The sequence below is a fragment of the Rhinolophus sinicus genome, chromosome 5 (assembly GCF_057876585.1).
Source record: "Rhinolophus sinicus isolate RSI-liver-muscle chromosome 5, RSI-T2T, whole genome shotgun sequence".
Classification (NCBI taxonomy): Eukaryota; Metazoa; Chordata; class Mammalia; order Chiroptera; family Rhinolophidae; genus Rhinolophus; species Rhinolophus sinicus.
Genome location: NC_142505.1, coordinates 43,461,130 through 43,478,119, shown reverse-complemented (window position 1 = coordinate 43,478,119; position 16,990 = coordinate 43,461,130). Strand labels below are relative to the sequence as shown.

At 52.9% G+C, this 16,990-nt stretch overlaps 2 protein-coding genes across 7 annotated transcripts; one reads left to right on the top strand and one right to left on the bottom strand.

Annotated features, from left to right (window-relative positions):
* Positions 1-110: 110 nt before the first annotated feature.
* On the top strand, positions 111-8,345 carry CRELD1 (CRELD disulfide isomerase 1). 2 transcript variants are annotated; one of them, XM_019748287.3, is made up of 11 exons: positions 111-247; positions 740-932; positions 1,177-1,259; positions 3,788-3,898; positions 4,219-4,310; positions 4,919-5,095; positions 5,180-5,275; positions 6,213-6,296; positions 6,448-6,543; positions 6,750-6,884; positions 7,702-8,345. In XM_019748287.3, the coding sequence occupies exons 2-11, from the start codon at positions 759-761 to the stop codon at positions 7,914-7,916; spliced, it is 1,263 nt and encodes a 420-aa protein (XP_019603846.3). In that variant the 5' UTR covers positions 111-247; positions 740-758; the 3' UTR covers positions 7,917-8,345. The 2 variants fall into 2 exon arrangements, with proteins under 2 accessions (XP_019603846.3, XP_019603845.3); XM_019748286.3 differs by lacking the exon at positions 111-247 and having other exon boundaries at positions 257-932.
* A 551-nt stretch (positions 8,346-8,896) lies between these two features.
* PRRT3 (proline rich transmembrane protein 3) lies at positions 8,897-15,715 on the bottom strand. Of its 5 annotated transcripts, none has more exons than XM_019748277.3 (5): positions 15,427-15,714; positions 15,127-15,294; positions 11,979-13,041; positions 11,615-11,770; positions 8,897-11,017 (listed from the first exon to the last, which is right to left on the bottom strand). In XM_019748277.3, exons 3-5 carry the CDS (start codon positions 12,982-12,984, stop codon positions 9,264-9,266), a joined length of 2,916 nt encoding a protein of 971 aa, XP_019603836.3. In that variant the 5' UTR covers positions 12,985-13,041; positions 15,127-15,294; positions 15,427-15,714; the 3' UTR covers positions 8,897-9,263. The 5 variants fall into 5 exon arrangements, with proteins under 5 accessions (XP_019603836.3, XP_019603837.3, XP_019603838.3 ...); XM_019748278.3 differs by having other exon boundaries at positions 15,594-15,702; XM_019748279.3 differs by lacking the exon at positions 15,127-15,294 and having other exon boundaries at positions 15,427-15,715.
* Between the last annotated feature and the right edge of the window lie 1,275 nt (positions 15,716-16,990).

The following is a 16,990-nucleotide window of genomic DNA, read 5'->3' as shown; positions in this document are numbered from 1 at the left end:
ATCTCTGAACCAGCAGCTAACCTGGCACGTCGCCCGCGGCCCATGTACCCTTTAATCACCCGACAGGTGCAGTCCGGCGCCGCCTCTGGTTGGCTGGTGCGGGATGACGCACTGGCACATGGCCCACCACCATTGGCTGCGGCGTGGCTCCGCCCTCCGGACTGCGGGGCTGGCGTAGGTTGTACGTCTTAACGCAGGCGGCGGCGGCGGCGCTGGGGAGACTGAGCCGTCAGCGCCGGAGGGCTGGGTGGGTCGTGTTTTTCTTCCCCGCCATCTGCTGGTCTGGATCCTCCCTTGCTGAATCGTAGGCCGTGCCTTTGCCGCCTACGGCCCCCGAACCTGACCCCTTCTCTTCATATCCGGACCTTGGCTCTTCCCTCCAAGACCGCCCATCGGCCTCTTCTCCCCCAGTACTTGGAATCTGACCCATTCTCCATAGCTCCGCTGATCCGGTCCCCAACAACCCATATTCAGACGCTAGAACAATGGGCTGATTCCTGTCCCCTTGCCAAGGATCCAGGATACCTCCCCAACTGTAACGAGGATAACTTATTCCCGTCCTAGAATTGCAAAATAGGCTCATTTCCCCACCGTCTCCCCTTTCCCGGCCATACCCCAGTCTAACCTCCTCTTACAATAACACAGGTCTGGGCTCCCAGACCCATGGCACCTTAGAACCGACCCTTTTCTTTCTCTCCTGGCTCCTCCAGCGAACCCTCCGCATGCTCTCTATCTACAGGTCCCCAGCCTGGGAAAAGATGGCCCCTCGACCCCCGAGGGGCCTGGTCCCAGCTCTGCTCTGGGGTCTGAGCCTCTTCTTCAGTCTCCCAGGCCCAGTTTGGCTCCAGCCCTCTCCGCCTCCCCACTCTTCTCCCCGAACTGAGCCCCATCCGTGTCATACGTGCCGGGGATTGGTCGACAGCTTTAACAAGGTGGGTGCACCAGCAACCTATTAGGAGGGTCCCAGCTACTAGAGCAAAGTGATTGAGAGTGGGGAGTCTGGGATGCAAGTCTGTATGGACTCAAGTCACAACTGGTTACTTACCAGTTGTATGGCCTTGGGCAGGTTGCCTTTCTGTGCCTCAGTTTCCTGGTCAGTGAAATACTGAAGTGCTAGAATGTGCCAAGCAGTCTGTACTTTTATACTTAGGTGTTACTAATTTTCTCCATTTCCAGGGTCTGGAGAGAACCATTCGGGACAACTTTGGAGGTGGAAACACTGCCTGGGAGGAAGAGAAGTTGTCTAAATACAAAGACAGGTAAGGGGCTGGAGGGGTGGGTTTGAATACCTCACCTCCCAATCTCTCCTCTGCTGGTGGAGGCCTAGATCCTCTTGGGGAGTGCTTACTCCTTCAACAAATATCACTGAACATCTATAGTACAGCAGTAAACAAGGCAAGCAAAATCCCATCTTCAAGGAGCTTACATTCTTGTAGAGGAAACATACGGTAAATAAGGAAATAAGTAATATTGTATCAGGTGAAGAATAGTAATGCTGGGTGGACTACAGAAAAGTGGGAACTGTGGTGTTCAAGGTGTGGCATTTGAACAGAGACCTGAAGTGAAGAAGCAAGCAATGGGACAATCAGGGAAGAATGTGGACAGAGTGGAACTAAGCTTGGTGTATTTGAGAAGTGGCTGGAATGGAGGGAGCAGAAGGGAAGTGGTAGAAGGTGAAGGCAGAAGCCCAGCCTTAAAGGCCACAGAAAGCACTTTAGATTCCATTCTGAGTATAGAGGGAAGCCATTGGAAGGTTTTGAGCAGAGCAGTAATGTGGTCTTTAAAAGATCACCCACATGGCTGTGTAGCAAACAGACTATAGGGATCCGGGGTGGAGGAAGCAGGGAGACCAGCTGGGAGGCTAATGTATAATCTAGGCCTGAAGGCAGCATGAGCTAGTGTGGTTTCTCGTGGTGGAGGTGGTGAGAAGGGATCAAATTCTGGATATATTTTGCAGATAGACTGATAGGACTTAATGGATTCATTATGGGGTATGAGGGAAAAGGAATAAAAGATGCTTACTAGGCATTGGGCCTGAGCAATACCTAGTAAGTGGGTGAATTATGGGGCTGTTTTCTGAGATGGGTAAAACTGGGGAAGGAGATTTAGGGAAGGGGTGGAATTGGGTGTTCTCTTTGAATGTGTTGGGCTGAGATGTCCATTAAACAGTCAAGTTGAGTTAGATTTAGGAGTTTGAAGTCTGGGAAGAAGTAGGAGCTGAAAACATGAATTTTGGAGTCATCAGCATATAGTCAGTATAGAAAGCCACGGGAAGAGAGGAGATTATATTGAGAGGAAAGGCGTGAGCCCTAGGCCATCCAGCTTTTCAAAGTCAGATTGAGGAGAAGGAATCAGCAAAGACTTGGAGTTAGACCTGGTTGTCAGTTTTGACCCTTGGTACCCAAGGAAAGGTCTCTTAACCTCTCTGAGCCTGAGTATCCTAATCTGTAAAACAGAGATATTAATATCTGCTTTGTCTATTTCATCGGATTATGGTGAGGATTAAACTGTGATGGCCACTAGAAAGAAAAGGTTTTATTATGTAACATTGGTCATTTTCCTTTCCCTCAGTGGGCCTCAGTTTCCTTGTTTGGAAATGAGGGGATTGGCCAAGATAACCCTAGGGGTACTTCCAGCTCTATAATGGCTTCTGATTTTGTTTTGTATTTTTAATCACCTCCTCCTATATGCCAGGCACTGTGTCAAATCCTTTAAGTACATAATATAATACATTATATATGTGTGTGTGTATGTGTGTGTGTGTGTGTGTGTATGTGTATATATATACACACATACATATATATTTAAATTTTTTTTATTGAGGTAGAATACACAAAACATAAAATTTAGCATTATAGACATTTTGTACATTCACAGTGTTGTGCAACCATTGCCACTATCTAGTTCCAGAACATTTTCATCCAAACAGAAACTCCATCTCCATTAAGCGGTCACTCCTCACAATCCCCTTCCCCAGCCCTTGGAAACCATTAATCTGCTTTCTATCTCTATGGGTTTGCTAATTCTGTTGGAATGCTGCAATATGTAGCTTTTTACGTCTGACTTCTCTTTCACTCAGCATAATGTTTTCAAGGTTCATCCATATTGTAGCACGTATCAGTACTTCATTCCTTTTTAAGTCTTAATAATATTCTGTTGTATGGCTAGACCACATTTTGTTTATCCATTGATTAGTCGATGGACATCTGGGTTGTTTCTACCTTTTGGCTATTGTGTATAGTGTTGCTATGGACATTTGTGTTACAAGTTTTTGTTTGAACACCCGTTTTCCATTCTTTTTGGTATTAACCCAGTAGTGCAATTACTGTGTCATATGGTGATTCCATGTTTAACTTATTGAGGAACTGCCAAACTGTTTCCCACAGTGGTTGCACCATTTTTCATTTTTCGCAATGTAGGAAAGTTCCAATTTCTCCACATCCTCACCAACACTTGTTATATGATGTCTTTTTAATTACATCTACCCAGCAAGGGTATATATTCCATTGTGCAGATGTAAGAACTGAGGTATCGAACAACAAACCTGCAGGGGAGGTATTATCCCCATTTTACAGAAGAGAAAACAGAGGTTCAAGAGTGGTTAAGTGACTTGCCTAAGGTCACACAACTAGATTCGAACCCAGGTCTGTCTGACTCCCCAAACCAATACCCCTTTCATTATGCCCCATGGCATTTCCTTTGACACTGTCATAGCACAAGGAGTGGTGGGAGAGGAGACCTTAAGGAGGAAGTGGGTGGAATGGAGCATGTTCCCTTGTCTGGCCAGTGAGACCCGCCTGGTAGAGGTGCTTGAGAGCGTGTGCAGCAAGTCAGACTTTGAGTGCCACCGCCTGCTGGAGCTGAGTGAGGAGCTGGTGGAGAGCTGGTGGTTTCACAAGTGAGTGGTGTGGGTGCCTTCCCTGGGAGGGGGCCACTGCCAGGACCTGGTGGTAAAGCAGGGGGTTGCATGCTAGGGGCTGTGTCCTGGTTTGGCTACTTCTTCCAGACCCAGATCTGCCAAGGACTTGCTGGTGGCCAAGCTCTACGCGAGCTTCAGTTTACCCCTCTGCCAAAGGGGGAAAGGGCATTGGGCAGGGGCCTTATGGGTCTTCTGCCGCAGATGGCTTGTGTCCCAGATTCTGCAGGAGTTTGGGGTTGGGTGGCACCTCTGACACTGTCTCAGGCCCCCCGCACTGTCACACCATCTCCCCGCCTCAGGCAGCAGGAAGCCCCAGACCTCTTCCAATGGCTCTGCTCAGATTCCCTGAAGCTCTGCTGCCCCTCAGGCACCTTCGGGCCCTCCTGCCTTCGTGAGTTATTCAAGTTCCTCTTGGGTGCTGGGAGGGGACTGCTGAGGCCAGGGAGCTAGTCCTGGCGCTGCCTCTAGCTGGCTGTGTGAGCTTAGGCTGCTCAGATAACTTCTCTGGACCTCAGTTTTCACCTGCCTCACAGGCTGGTGAGATGAACAAATCCATGGGGAACAGCTCTGAAAAAAGATACAGGGCTAGACTGAATCAGATGTAGCTGTGGTTTTTATCATGTATTTGAGAAATGTCCCCACCCCGATGCCTCATTTCCCATGCCTGAATCAGACTTGGCCCCCATTCCCTTGACTAAGGGGACCTTCCTAGGAGTACGTGCTGCTGTAAAGCCCCATTGTCACCTCCTTTTTCTACACAGAATCCTCAGTCAGGTGTTGATCTTATTACCAGCCCCTTTTAGAAAAATCTCTCTGGAAGCTACAGATAAAGAATTAGTGACAAAGATGGTCAATTCAGTCTTTGGTTAAGTAAATTTCAGAAGTTTTATGATAAAATATTATGTTGCCATTAAAATGAAGTTTTCTCTCCAAAAATGTTAATATGTTTTCTATACAAGATCATACGTACAATCTCACCCGTTTGGTGTCTGCCTACAGCCTGTCCTGGGGGTGCAGAGAAGCCCTGCGGTGGCCGTGGGCAGTGTGAAGGGGAAGGGACCCGAGGGGGCAGCGGGCATTGCGACTGCCGAGCCGGCTATGGGGGTGAGGCCTGTGGCCAGTGCGGCCTTGGCTACTTTGAGGCGGAGCGCAACGCCAGCCATCTGGTATGTTCGGGTAGGTAGCCAAAAGGTGTGGCACTGGGCAGGGGCAGATGGGGTGCCTGCCTGCCCATCCTCATGCTGCCCCCATTCCACCCAGCTTGTTTTGGCCCCTGTGCCCGCTGCTCGGGACCTGAGGAATCAAACTGTTTACAGTGCAAGAAGGGTTGGGCCCTGTATCACCTCAAGTGTGTAGGTGAGTGGGGGCCTGTTCTAGCTCTGGGGAGGTGGGCAGGGGCCTGGGCTTGGTTCCCCATCAGTAACCTCATCTCTGGGCAAGATCAACAGTCCCCATCTTCGTGGAGAGCTCGGCCTGGTTGGCAAGGCAGAAAAGTAACCAGGCATTTACAGTACAGACTGACCCTTGTACAGTGTGAGATGTCCCTGGTCCAGCTCAGTGGTGATGGGGAATCAGGAAAGGCTTCTCAGAGGAGGTGTCACTTAGGCCAAGTCTGAAAAATTGAACGGTTAGACAGAGGAATGAGGATACCGAACTTGGGTCAGGAAACCTGGGTATGAGACTTGGTTTGGTCTCAAACCTAGCCATTTATGGAGATGAGAATAAAGGCTAAGCTGCTATAACAAAAAGTTCCCCAAAGATTGTGGCTTAGAGAATATAGAGGTTTATTTTTATCTCATCACAGTCTCAAAGCAAGTGGTCCAGGCTGGCAGGGAAACTCTGCTTATCACAATCACCCAAGAACCCAGATTCCTTCTTTCTTACTGTGGGGTCCTTCCATTGGGTGTTATCGTTATGGTTGAGGCTGGGTCACGGGCACCTCCGTGTTTCATGACATGGCACTCAGGAGTAAAAAAGGGAAGAAAGTGCATGGAGGAGCCCAGGCCTGTTGTTTTCAGGCTAAGCTGAAAGTGGAGCACATGACTTCTGTTTATATCCTGTTGGCCAGAACTCAACCACAGGGCCATTCTGAGCTGCAAGGCAGGTTGGAAAATGTGGTCTCTACCTGGGCAGCCTAGAGTCCAGCTACACCTCTACTTCTGTGTTGGTGGACAGCCTGCAGTGTCTGCCATATCATTTGAGCCTGGGAAGTCCATTCCCCAACAATCCTGGCCTCAGCTTCCCTGTTAGTGAACTAGGGACTTAAATCCCTACCCTGTCCGCCTCTCTGCAGATATCGATGAGTGTGGCACAGAGCGAGCCAGCTGTAGAGCTGACCAATTCTGTGTGAACACAGAGGGCTCCTATGAGTGCCGAGGTGAGTGTCCATTCCTGCGGAGGAGGGGACATGGGAGGGTAGGGGGAGCTGCTCCATGCCAGTTCCCCCCAAACTTCTGCCTTCTCAGGCACCAGAATCCGCCTAGACCTAGGGGCAGCTCTTACCCTCATCTCTCCTCTCCTTTCTCCAGACTGTGCCAAGGCTTGTCTGGGCTGCATGGGGGCAGGGCCGGGCCGCTGTAAGAAGTGTAGCCCTGGCTACCAGCAGGTGGGCTCCAAGTGTCTCGGTGAGTCTCCTCTAGTGGGGCACAGGCACCTTGGAGTGCCTTGCCACCACCAATTGAGGGGCTGGAATATGGATAAGGCAGCAGAAGGAAGGGTGGAATGTTACTCGGGCAAGGGCAGAAGGGAGTGTCGCGTGAGACGGAGTCAGGGGTGCTGCATGTGGGACTCTGGCAGTCAGGGCTCTGACCCCTCCTTGCCTTCCCTCAAGATGTGGACGAGTGTGAGACAGAGGTGTGTCCAGGAGAGAATGAGCAATGCGAGAACACAGAGGGCAGTTACCGCTGCGTATGTGCGGAGGGCTACAAACAGATTGAGGGCATCTGTGTGAAGGAGCAGATCCCAGGTGAGCCCCAACTTGGCCCCCAGGAATCTGGGGAGGTGTCCTTATCTAGGGAGAGGGCCAGCAAACCCCTTCTCCAGGCAGTTACAGGCCCTGCCCTCCCCCCGATGCAGCCCCCATGAGGCTGAATTGAGACCTGGAACCTACATCTGGTCTCCAGAAGGCTTTTGGTGGCCTCACATCTCTCCAGGGTAGAAAGAAAATAAGACTTGGCATCAAATCACTGCCTCCCTGAGCCTCTTTCCTCATCTGTCCAAGGGGACCCCTCCTAGCCCTGGCCTGTCAAGAGCTGTTATAGGCTGCAGTGTGGTGACATGAGGGACAATCATTGATGACAATAGTGAGCAGTCCTGCAGCTCTTACCGTGCCAGATGCTATTCGAAGCATTTTGCATGTATTAACTCATTTCACCCCTAAAACAAATCCAATGCTGTTGGGTATATTTCTCATTCCCATTTTACATAGTGGGTACTAGGGTGCAGAGACATGAAGCGGCTTGCCCAGGGCCACAGGGCAAGCAGGTTGCAGGGCTGGGAGTCGTATCCTGGCCGTCTGGCTCTGGAGCTGATCTAGTACTCGAAACCCGTGCTCTGTTGCAACGCGCCCACTGCATGACCTTGGGCAAACCTCTTCACCTCTCTGAGCCTCAGTTTCCCATTTAGTGAGACAGGGATAATCACCGTCCCTCTCAGAGCTGTTCTCAGCAGTAAATGACGTCATGGGCTGGCATACCAGGCAGGCATGTGGCAACGATGATCGGGTGTGTGAGGAACTCCAGGAATGGGGAAGGAGGGACAGGTGCTTCTCTTGCTCCTCGCAGAGTCAGCAGGCTTCTTCTCGGAGATGACGGAGGATGAGCTGGTGGTGCTGCAGCAGATGTTCTTCGGTGTCATCATCTGTGCACTGGCCACGCTGGCCGCCAAGGGCGACTTGGTCTTCACTGCCATCTTCATTGGGGCTGTGGCGGCCATGACTGGCTACTGGTTGTCAGAGCGCAGTGACCGCGTGCTGGAAGGCTTCATAAAGGGCAGATAATCTCTGCCACACCTGCAGGATTTCCTCCTACCCAGGCTGTCCCCAGAGGTCAGGCCTTCCCTACCTGAACACTCAAGGTAGCTTGCTTTATTTTTGAGAGGGGGTCAGCACCCCCTACCTACCGGCGGAGGTGAGGCCCCTGGGGTGAGGAAGCAGCCCTGAAGGTGGATGCCATGAGTTCTTGACTTTGGGGGGACTGGGCAAGCTTCACAATGTGTGTGGATTTTAAAAGAAAAGTGTCTCCTTATGGTGGCTGCTAGTGAGCTTTGGCCCCTGCCTGGATGAGGGGGGTACCTGCAGGGGTGAGCCCATCACAGCCTCCTCTTGCCAGCTGCATGCTGCCAGCTCCTATTCCGTGTTTACCCCCCAGCCCTCAGCCACTGATTTATTTATTCATCTCAGGAAATAAAGGTCTTGGAAAATGGAGAAGCTTCAGACTTATTACTACCTGTCCCCCACTCACCGTGGGTTGGCCTAAGTTACTGAGAGTCCTGCACCCCCCATCTTTGGGGAAATTTTCTAAAACCCTGGGAAATTGAGGGCTACCCTGATGGAGAAGAGGCTTGGCCCTGAAGTAGTGTTAGGAGAAGGAGGTTGGAGGAACCAGCCTTAGGAGTGGAACTTTTTGGGTTCAGTACCAGCTATCATTTGGGCCAAAGACCCTGGACAAACGACTTTTGTCTCTGAACTTCATTTTTCTCATCTATAAAATGGGCATGATAATGCGTTTCACTCAGGCTTATCATAAGAATTAAATGTGACGACTGTGAAGAGCAGAAGACAGTGCACAAAAAAAACAGATGTTCAATAAAATACTGGTAGCCATTATTTCTAAAGCTGCTGAGGGTCCGGTGCCCTTTCCTTTGAAAGTCCTCCCATCCCCAACACACACAGGACTTGGAATTTTTTTTTTTTTTGGGGGGGGGCACTCCTACATCTCCTCTGAACAGGATCCTGGCATGGGCAGAGGGAGGCATAAGCCAAGTCCTAAGGGTTTATTTCTTTGGCACAAAGAGGACAGTCTGCACAAGCGAGCCTCATCCCTCCACACTGGGGAGTCTGGAGGGGTATTTGGGGCACCTGGACCCCATCCCCCATACTTAAATCCATGCATGTCCACCCTGTATTCCGCTTAAGTCACAGCCTCTGTGCAAAATACCCGTTGGAAAAAAATATTTAAACATAAAAATGGGGGTGGGTGGGTTCGAGTACTCCGGCTGTCTCTGGAGGCTGCAGTCAGGTTGAGGTCCGGGAATGACAGTTTTTTAAATACTCAACAGTCCCAGTCGGCCATGCCTTTGGGCCACCGATTGTGGGGCCCTGGTCCTGCAGCAGTGTGGAGTCAGCTCAGAGCTCAATGGTGTCACTGGAGGCGCTGCGGGAGTCACCAGGCTTGCAGTGAGGATGGACCTCACTCGGGCGTTCCCCGGGCCGGGCGGGAGCAGGGGCTGTGGCAGGCAGTAGCTGCACAGTGCTGGGCAGCTCATCTAGGGGCAGACTGTCCACCGACGACAGTCCGTGGCGCCACGGGTTCCAGCTGATCTTGAGGGAGCCCCGGGAGAAGCTGTCCATCGAGCTGCCAGAAGCCGCCTGGTCAGGCGCATCCATTACGTGTGGTGGAACCGGCCCGTGTACGCGCACGTCGCTAAGCGACCGGCAGCGGCCACGGAGGAGCGAGGAGCCCGCGCCGTCTAACTCGGCATCGGGGTGGCTGCCCCGGCGCGGACGCAGCGCGCCCCCAGTCGGTGGGGAGGCCAGACCGCGCAGGCCGCAGCGCCGGAACACGCTGTCTCGCACCAAGTGCTCTCGGAAGAGCGCGGCGTCAATGCTGCGGCTCAGGTTAATGGGAGACGGCGGCCGCAGGTCCAGCTCGCTCATCGACGGCGCCGGCCCCACGCTGTTGCCGGACAGTCCTGGGCCACCCTGGGGACCGCGGCCCAGCGACGCCGCCGAGCCCCAGGCGCCTGAACTGGGAGTGGCAGGCGGGCCCCCCTCCGCGGGGTTGCGGATGAGGCTCTTGCTGATGTCCAAGCTGCCTACACCGACGCCACTGGGCCCCGCATAGCAATTGTTGGGTCGCTCAGGCACCTCGCTCTTGCCGGAGGGCGCGGGGCACGCCAGGCGCAGCAGCTTAGCCCAGCACGCATGCTCCGTGGGCGGCCTGGGCCGCACTGCGGCTACAGCGGCCAGCGCCAGGGCGAGTGCCCATGTCAGCTCCAGCAGGCGCAGCCAGAAGTGGACTCCCCACCAAGCCCAGGAGAAGCGGCCCACGCGGCCTGGGCCTGGGTACAGCCAGAGCGCGGCCGCCAGCTGTAAGCCACTGGCCAGCAGCCCCAGAGCGCCCGCCACGGCCAGCAGCCGTGGGCCCGGGCTGGCATCCCAGCCTCGCGGCCCATCCAGCAGGCGGCGACGGCACAGGCAGAGCGTACCCAGAGCCACGGTGGCACCCCAGGCGCAAGAGAAGCCCTGAGCCAGGAGGTTGAGTGTCGGCCTCGCACACAGCAGGTCAGTAGCGAGTAACCCCACGCCGTGCACCAAGGCCACTGCTCCCAGCAGAAGCGGGTTCTGCAGCTGCTGTGGCAGCCCCGCACCCAGGCCGAGCAGGGTCAGAGCTGCCAGCGCAGTGAGCAGCAAGGGGAAGGGCAGATTGTAGAGCACCAGGCCCGCGTGTAAACCCAGCCTCTCCTGCGAGCCGTACGGGTCTGTGAGCATGTAGGCAGATCGCAGCCCCGATGCTATGAACACCAGCACTGCTGCCACTAGTGCCAGCCGGGGCCCCGCAGGGGCGGCTGCCAGAGAGGCCAGTGCCAGCAATGCAGGCAGCAGAAAGAGCACCCCCACCCCATAGACGTGCAGCTCCCAGGAAAAGCTCAGCACCCGCCGCAGCGGACCCCAGCGCAGGGGCGGTGCGGTGGCGTTGGCAGGGGGGCTGGAGGCTGGGACTGATGCCAGGGAGCTGGCTGAGGGCTCCGGAGGGAGTGGCTGGCCCAGGGCACGCTGTGTGGTGACCCGAATGAGGCCCCGGCGTGATGTCGAGGGGGCCTGGACTGGGGGTGCTGGGGGATGACTCTGGGGGCGCCCGGGCCACTCCTCGGCTTCATCTGCAATAATAACAAATATTAAAACAGCCCTTTGAAAAATGCTTTTGATTTCCCATTCCCCAGTGTGGTGAGCAAGCACATCTTTTCCAAGCACATCTGTAAAATGGGGATGGTAGGAGCACTTACCTCACTGGGTTGCAGTGAGGATTGAATGTGTAGCATAGTGCCCAGCACTCAATAAGTGTTAAATGGACGTGAGCTATCATTTTTATTAATAATATAACAGTAGTTCACAACATGGGCTGCATATTAGAATCACCTGGAAACCAAGTGAATCAGAATTCCTTTGGATGGGGCCTAGCACTGGAATTTTTAGAAAGCTCCTCTCCTGGGTGATTTGCTGGAGTTGGAGAATCACTGCACTAAATATTACCCGTGTTACATTTAAGAGCATTCTAGCTCCAAAAGGAAAAATGACTTCACCCAGAGTGCCCTGTATTAGTTTATTATCCCAAGTTGTTTGAAGGAGGTCCTAACCAATTCCTTTAAAGAGGTGTTTGTCCCCATTCACTCCCCACCCCCCATATAGACCTCACACAGGTTCTTAATTATTAGACAGAGTACCAGCTCTCCCCAAACCCCCAGCCATGCCCTCACCTGGCTGCAGGGGCCCCACAGGGCTCTCTGTTCCATTTGTAGCTGGGCCAGGGTCCAAGGGGCCAGGGATGAGGGACTTGGGGGTCCGCGGGGCCTCCACTGCTCCTCTCACCCGCTGGGGAGAGATGGGATCTGCTCCATTCATTGCTGCTATCTCTGAAATGACAAAAGCCGTCATCACTTTGCCTGACCCTCCAGTGGTTCCCAAAGTCTCATCCCTTAGGCACAATCACCCTCATTTGCCAGAATGAGGGAAATGGAATCACAGGGACCAGGGGGCACACAGAAACTGGGGTATCCAGCTGCTATGGAACACTGCCCCTCCCTGCTGTGTTCGGCACCCTCACTTTGGTACGGTACCCACCTGGTTTAGGCTGCCCATCAGGAGTCTCTGAGGCTGGGGGACCTGAGGGCTGGGGTCCTGGTGATCCCTGAATGTCAGGGACCTCCACTTGCTTAGGCGAGGGACTTGGAAAACTGACTGCCCATGTCTCCCTACCTCCAGCCTTCTGGGGGGGCTCAACTGGCAGCTCCTCGGCAGGGGGAAGGCTTCTGGCCAATGCTAGGTCTGGCTGGGACCCAGGCTCCTGACTGGATGCCACCTCAACTGGGGACACTAAGCCAACTTCAGGGGTTGCTGGATCTTGCTGAATGAAGAGGGGGCCTTGTGCTGCCCCCTGGAAGTCCTCCTCACCCCCACCCTGTTCTTCTAGCACTGGCTTCCTGATAGTGCCCCGGGGGGGCACAAGAGTGTGGGGAGGATTCTGGCGAGCTGAGGGGGATGTCTCTGAGACCCCGTTCTTGGCTTGGACCACCAAGCCCTCATCTCTAAGTGGTCGTTGTCCTACTTGGTCACTAGGTTCCCCTGGGGAGGGAGGAACTGTGGCTTGGAGTCTGGGAGTTGTGGGGATGAAAGTGAGATGGGGGGGGCCCACTGGGTGGGGCACAGCTGCTTCTTGCTCCAGAGTCTCTTGCAAGTCAGGAGGTCCTGTCCAGCCCTGAGAAATTGGTCCTTGAGCCATCTGGAAGTCATCAGTTACTGGGAGCCCATCTCTCTGAGCCCCCTGGGCTGCTTTAGGTCCATGCAGGGCTGGGCCAAGGGGAGAGTCTGCAAACTGCTCAGGCACTTTCTCAGCAGGGACGACGTTGGAGTTCCTGGGGCTCTCATCTCTGGGCTTCTCCCAGAAGAAGTCGATGGCTTGAGGCTCTGTACCAACAGGACCCTTGGGGTGGGCTCCTGGGAACAGGTGTGGTTCTGAGTCCTCATGTGGCCTGGAAAGGCCCTGGCCCAGAGCAGGGCCAGTCCCCAGGGACAGCAGCAGCAACAGCAGCAAGAGGCCGCATACGCGGCCCCATGGGCTGGGGGCCATGCTCCACTCTGATGCCTGGGCCTAGAGACCTCAGCTTCCAGTCCTCACTGGATGAGCCTGAAAAAAGGAAAGGGGATGACATGTGAGGGTTGGGGACTTCCGTGGCTGCCCCAAGGGGCTGATGGGAAAGAAAGAAGAGCAGCATAGGCAGGTTCCCCTCCCACACCTCTTCCTGGTCAACCTCTTCATGCTGCCCACAGTGGCCTTATAAAACTGCATCTCTGGTCATGCCACTTGACCTACTTCAAAACCTTCAGTGGCTCCCCAGCTCCCTCAGGAGAGAATTAAGCTCCTCTCCTGGCCTTCCAGCCCCACTGGACTGTCTGACGCCCCATGCCTTTGCTCCTGACATTCCCTCTGCCTGGAATGCCCTCTCCCTTCTCCTTCACTTGCTGAAATCTTATTCTTGAAGGCCCAGCTCAAATATCAGAGAAGTGGAGAGGGAGAAGACAGGCCCCCGCCTTTGAGGAGGGACCTAGGTTTGAATCCCAGCTTTGCCAGTTCCTGAGTGTGTTCCTTTTCCTCTCTGCATCAGGGTTTTCCCATCAGTAAACTGGCCATAATAAGGATACCTAACTCCAAAGAGCTCTTGTAAGACTTACATAATAAAACACATAATGGGTCAGGCCTGTGATAGGAGCTTAATAAGCATGAGCCCTTTTACTTTTCTCTTTGTCCAGAAAGCTCTCTTTCCCACCAGTCCCCTTAACTATTTCAACAAATAATTAGAGCATATATTATGGCCAAGCCCTGAGGATAAAGCAATGAACAGGACTGGCAAGATTCCTGCCCTCTTGGAGCTCACGTTCTAGGTAAGGGACAGACAATGAATGATGTTAAATAAAGTGAGCTATGGAGAAAAGAAAACAGGGTTCAGAGATAGAGGGATGGGGGCTACTTTACACAGGGGGTGCCAGGAAGGCCTCTCTGAGGTGACATTTAAGCGAAATCCTGAATGAGAAGGAGCCAGCCATTTGAAGATATGGGGGAAAGCATTTGACAGAGGGAACAGAAAGTGCAAAGGCCCTGATGCAAGAATGAGCTAGGTGAGTTCAAGAAATAAGAAGGCCAGTGTGGCTGGAGCTCAGCAAATGAAGGAGAAAGCGGCAGTGGGAGATGAAATCAGTTAGGTGGGGCTAGATCGTAAGGGGCCTGGTAAGCCACAGTACGGCCCTTGGATTTTATTCTAAGTGTCACAGGAAGCCAGAGGAGATGTTAAGCATGGCAGTGACAGGATCTGATAGGTGTTTTAAAGGGGGAGAGAGACCAGTGCAGAAATCCAGGTAAGATATGATGCTGGCTTGTCTCGGTGGAGGCATTTCTTTCCCTGACACTCCCTCCACCCTCTGGTCACCCTGGTCACATAGTGTAATAATCTCCTGTCTCCCCCACGGGCCTGGGGCTTCTCAGGGCTGTGTCTGCATCTTCCATTTCTTGTCTCTAGTCCTTCAGCACAAGACTGGCCCCAGGTGGATATTCCCTAAAGGTTCCTCTTCCTGACAGTCCCTTGCTCTCAGCCAGGGAGGCAGGAAGGGCAGGCCCCGATGACCAGGAGATGGGCGGACAGCGGCTGTGAGAGTGGCGGTCTGGGTGTATTTAGGGGCAGGGGCCCTGCTCCTTTCCTTTCCGGGAAGCAGCTGTGCCCAAAACGCCCTGGCTTCTAACCCTTGGTGGCCCACAGATACCTTGAGAAGCTGATGGAAACTCCAGGTGCACTCCCCAGGAAAATGCCCAGGTTCACCAAAGGTTGTGGACAATTTCAGGGCGTTCAAAGATCACTTAAACCCATCCCCCAAACTGAGTTTAAACTCTGCTTTAAAGCCTTGCAGGTTCATTTCTCAGACATTCACCAAGCCCTATACTCTGCTCCTGGCCCAGGCGAGGTGCTGGGGACCCAAAGAGAAGCCTCAGTTCTAGAGTTGGGAGTGGGGGTGAGCTGAGGGGAATGGACTGAAAGGCTCCTAACACAGGTACTGGTTAATAACAGTCCTCCTGTGTTGAGATCTTACCCAGTTAGGCTCCTGTGCTAAGCTTAGCCGCATGTCCTCGGACCTCATCCTACCCTCCCAACACAAGCAGGTGTGAGTATACACCTATTTCATAAAGGAAGCAACCGAGGTTCAGAGAGGTTGAGCAACTCACCCAAGGTCACACAGTCAGCGAATGGCCATACTAAGTCCTGTGAAACGCGCAGTGGCTCATTTTGCAAGGGGTCCATAAAGCTTTGCAGAGGAGGAGACAGTTGAGTTGGGCCTTCAACGATAAGCATATACCATCTGTTCACCACCCCAATGGAAGCGATGTAGGCATCTGCGGACAAGAGCGGGTGCTGCCCAACACTGGGTCTATCTCCCTGCCCCAGGAACAGGGGAGAGGCCAGCCCGAAGGCAGAGCGAGGGCAGCCGTAGGGCAACCTCCAGGAGCTGATCCATCTCGGGTTACCTCTCCTCCTCCTCGGTCTCCTCTCCCCTGGCTCCTCGCCTTCCCGCAGTGTCCTGGGTGGGGGTGGGCGCCGGTGCAGGCCCTGCCGCTCGCGCCTAGTCGGGGGCTGCAGGCTATGCTCCCAACCTGGGCCCCGCCGTCGCCCACTCCGTCAGCCAGCTCCTCACCTGGCCGCCGCGCGGGCAGCCCCCGCGTTCACCTTGCGCGCGTCCCAGCAGCCGCTCCGCGCCGCATCCTCTGAGATGCTCAGACTTGGCTAACCGAGCCTGGCGCTGCCGATCGCCGAGCCCGCCCACAGGAGCGCCAGCCCAACTTAACCCTTTCCCCTTAGGGGTGGATTCTTCTCCCAGTCCTGACCTCCCCATTCTCTGAGATTCTCGGGACGAAGAGGGGACCGAGCTCACCTCCAAGGGATATGGAAATCCCTTCCACAACATCCCTCAAAACGAGGCAGCCGATCTCTGTTTGCATACTTCAGGGGACGGAGAGCTCACTTCCTTTATATCTCTATACTTCTATCCTTATAGGGATACATACATACCTATAGGTAAATCCTGCCTATACCTTGTTGTGTATCCTTCAGGTCTTTATCAATGCAGTCCCATACACATTTTAAATAAAAATGAGACCATACTGTACACATTGTTCTGTAACTTGCCTTCCCCCCCCTTCACTTTGCAATATATCCTAGCACATTTTTCATGTAAATTTCTACAGATCCATCTCATTTCTTGTATCCGCTGTTGAGAACTGCAGCATATGGTCAGCCTGTAATTTTTATTTATCTGGTTCCTGAGGTTGGAAATGTAGGTTGTTTCTAGCCTTTTACTAGCAAGAAGAATGAGTTAGGGCCCAGTTCTTACACAGACATCTTCATGCACTATCAGATAGGTACTTTGTACCTATCAGATAATTTCCTACCTGAGGCATGGTTAGTTCTATGGGTGTGGACATTTTCAGATCTGATAGACACTGTCAAAATGCTCCTGGTCCTTCTTTGGACAGCTCCTGTTGTACTAAGTGTCCATCATTAGGTTCAATACATTAAGAGAAATCCACACAAGGAATACATGTGATCATGAAATGTGATGTAGCATCTTTAATGGCATGGAAAAATGTTCAGGGTAAATTGTGGTTTATTTATTTAAATTTCAATCACTTGAATTATAAAAATAATATATACTGATTGTCCCAATTCAAGCAACACAGAAATGTTCAAAGAACATGTTAACTGTCTTACCCTCCAACTCTGCCCCACCCCCCCAAATGTTAACACCATACTGTTTCCTTTGCTTATAAAAACAGATGTGTGCATGCGTTTCTTTTTACAAAAACGGGATCATACTGTGCATACTATTCTATAACTTTGTTTTGCCATAAGCAATATATGTTGGAAATATTTTGAAGGCAATACATATTAGTTCTGCCCTTTTCTTTCAGCTAGCTGCACAGTATTTCATGGTGTGGCCACATGGTCATTTATTCAGACATTCCCCAGATCTCCTGACTGATTGGTAGTCAGGGGGTTTACAGGCTTTTTTCTACTAGAAACAGTACTGCGAAA

Bases quoted from the DNA above. Each gene is read 5' to 3' on its own strand.
- CRELD1 (XM_019748286.3), top strand. From the start codon at position 723: ATGCTCTCTATCTACAGGTCCCCAGCCTGGGAAAAGATGGCCCCTCGA. The intron at 1,260-3,787 runs GTAAGGGGCTGG...TTGTCTGGCCAG, and splicing joins TTGTCTAAATACAAAGACAG to TGAGACCCGCCTGGTAGAGG. The intron at 4,311-4,918 runs GTGAGTTATTCA...GTCTGCCTACAG, and splicing joins CTTCGGGCCCTCCTGCCTTC to CCTGTCCTGGGGGTGCAGAG.
- PRRT3 (XM_019748279.3), bottom strand. From the start codon at position 12,984: ATGGCCCCCAGCCCATGGGGCCGCGTATGCGGCCTCTTGCTGCTGTTG. The intron at 11,771-11,978 runs GTGGGTACCGTA...TTGTCATTTCAG, and splicing joins TGATGGGCAGCCTAAACCAG to AGATAGCAGCAATGAATGGA. The intron at 11,018-11,614 runs GTGAGGGCATGG...TTATTATTGCAG, and splicing joins TGTGGGGCCCCTGCAGCCAG to ATGAAGCCGAGGAGTGGCCC.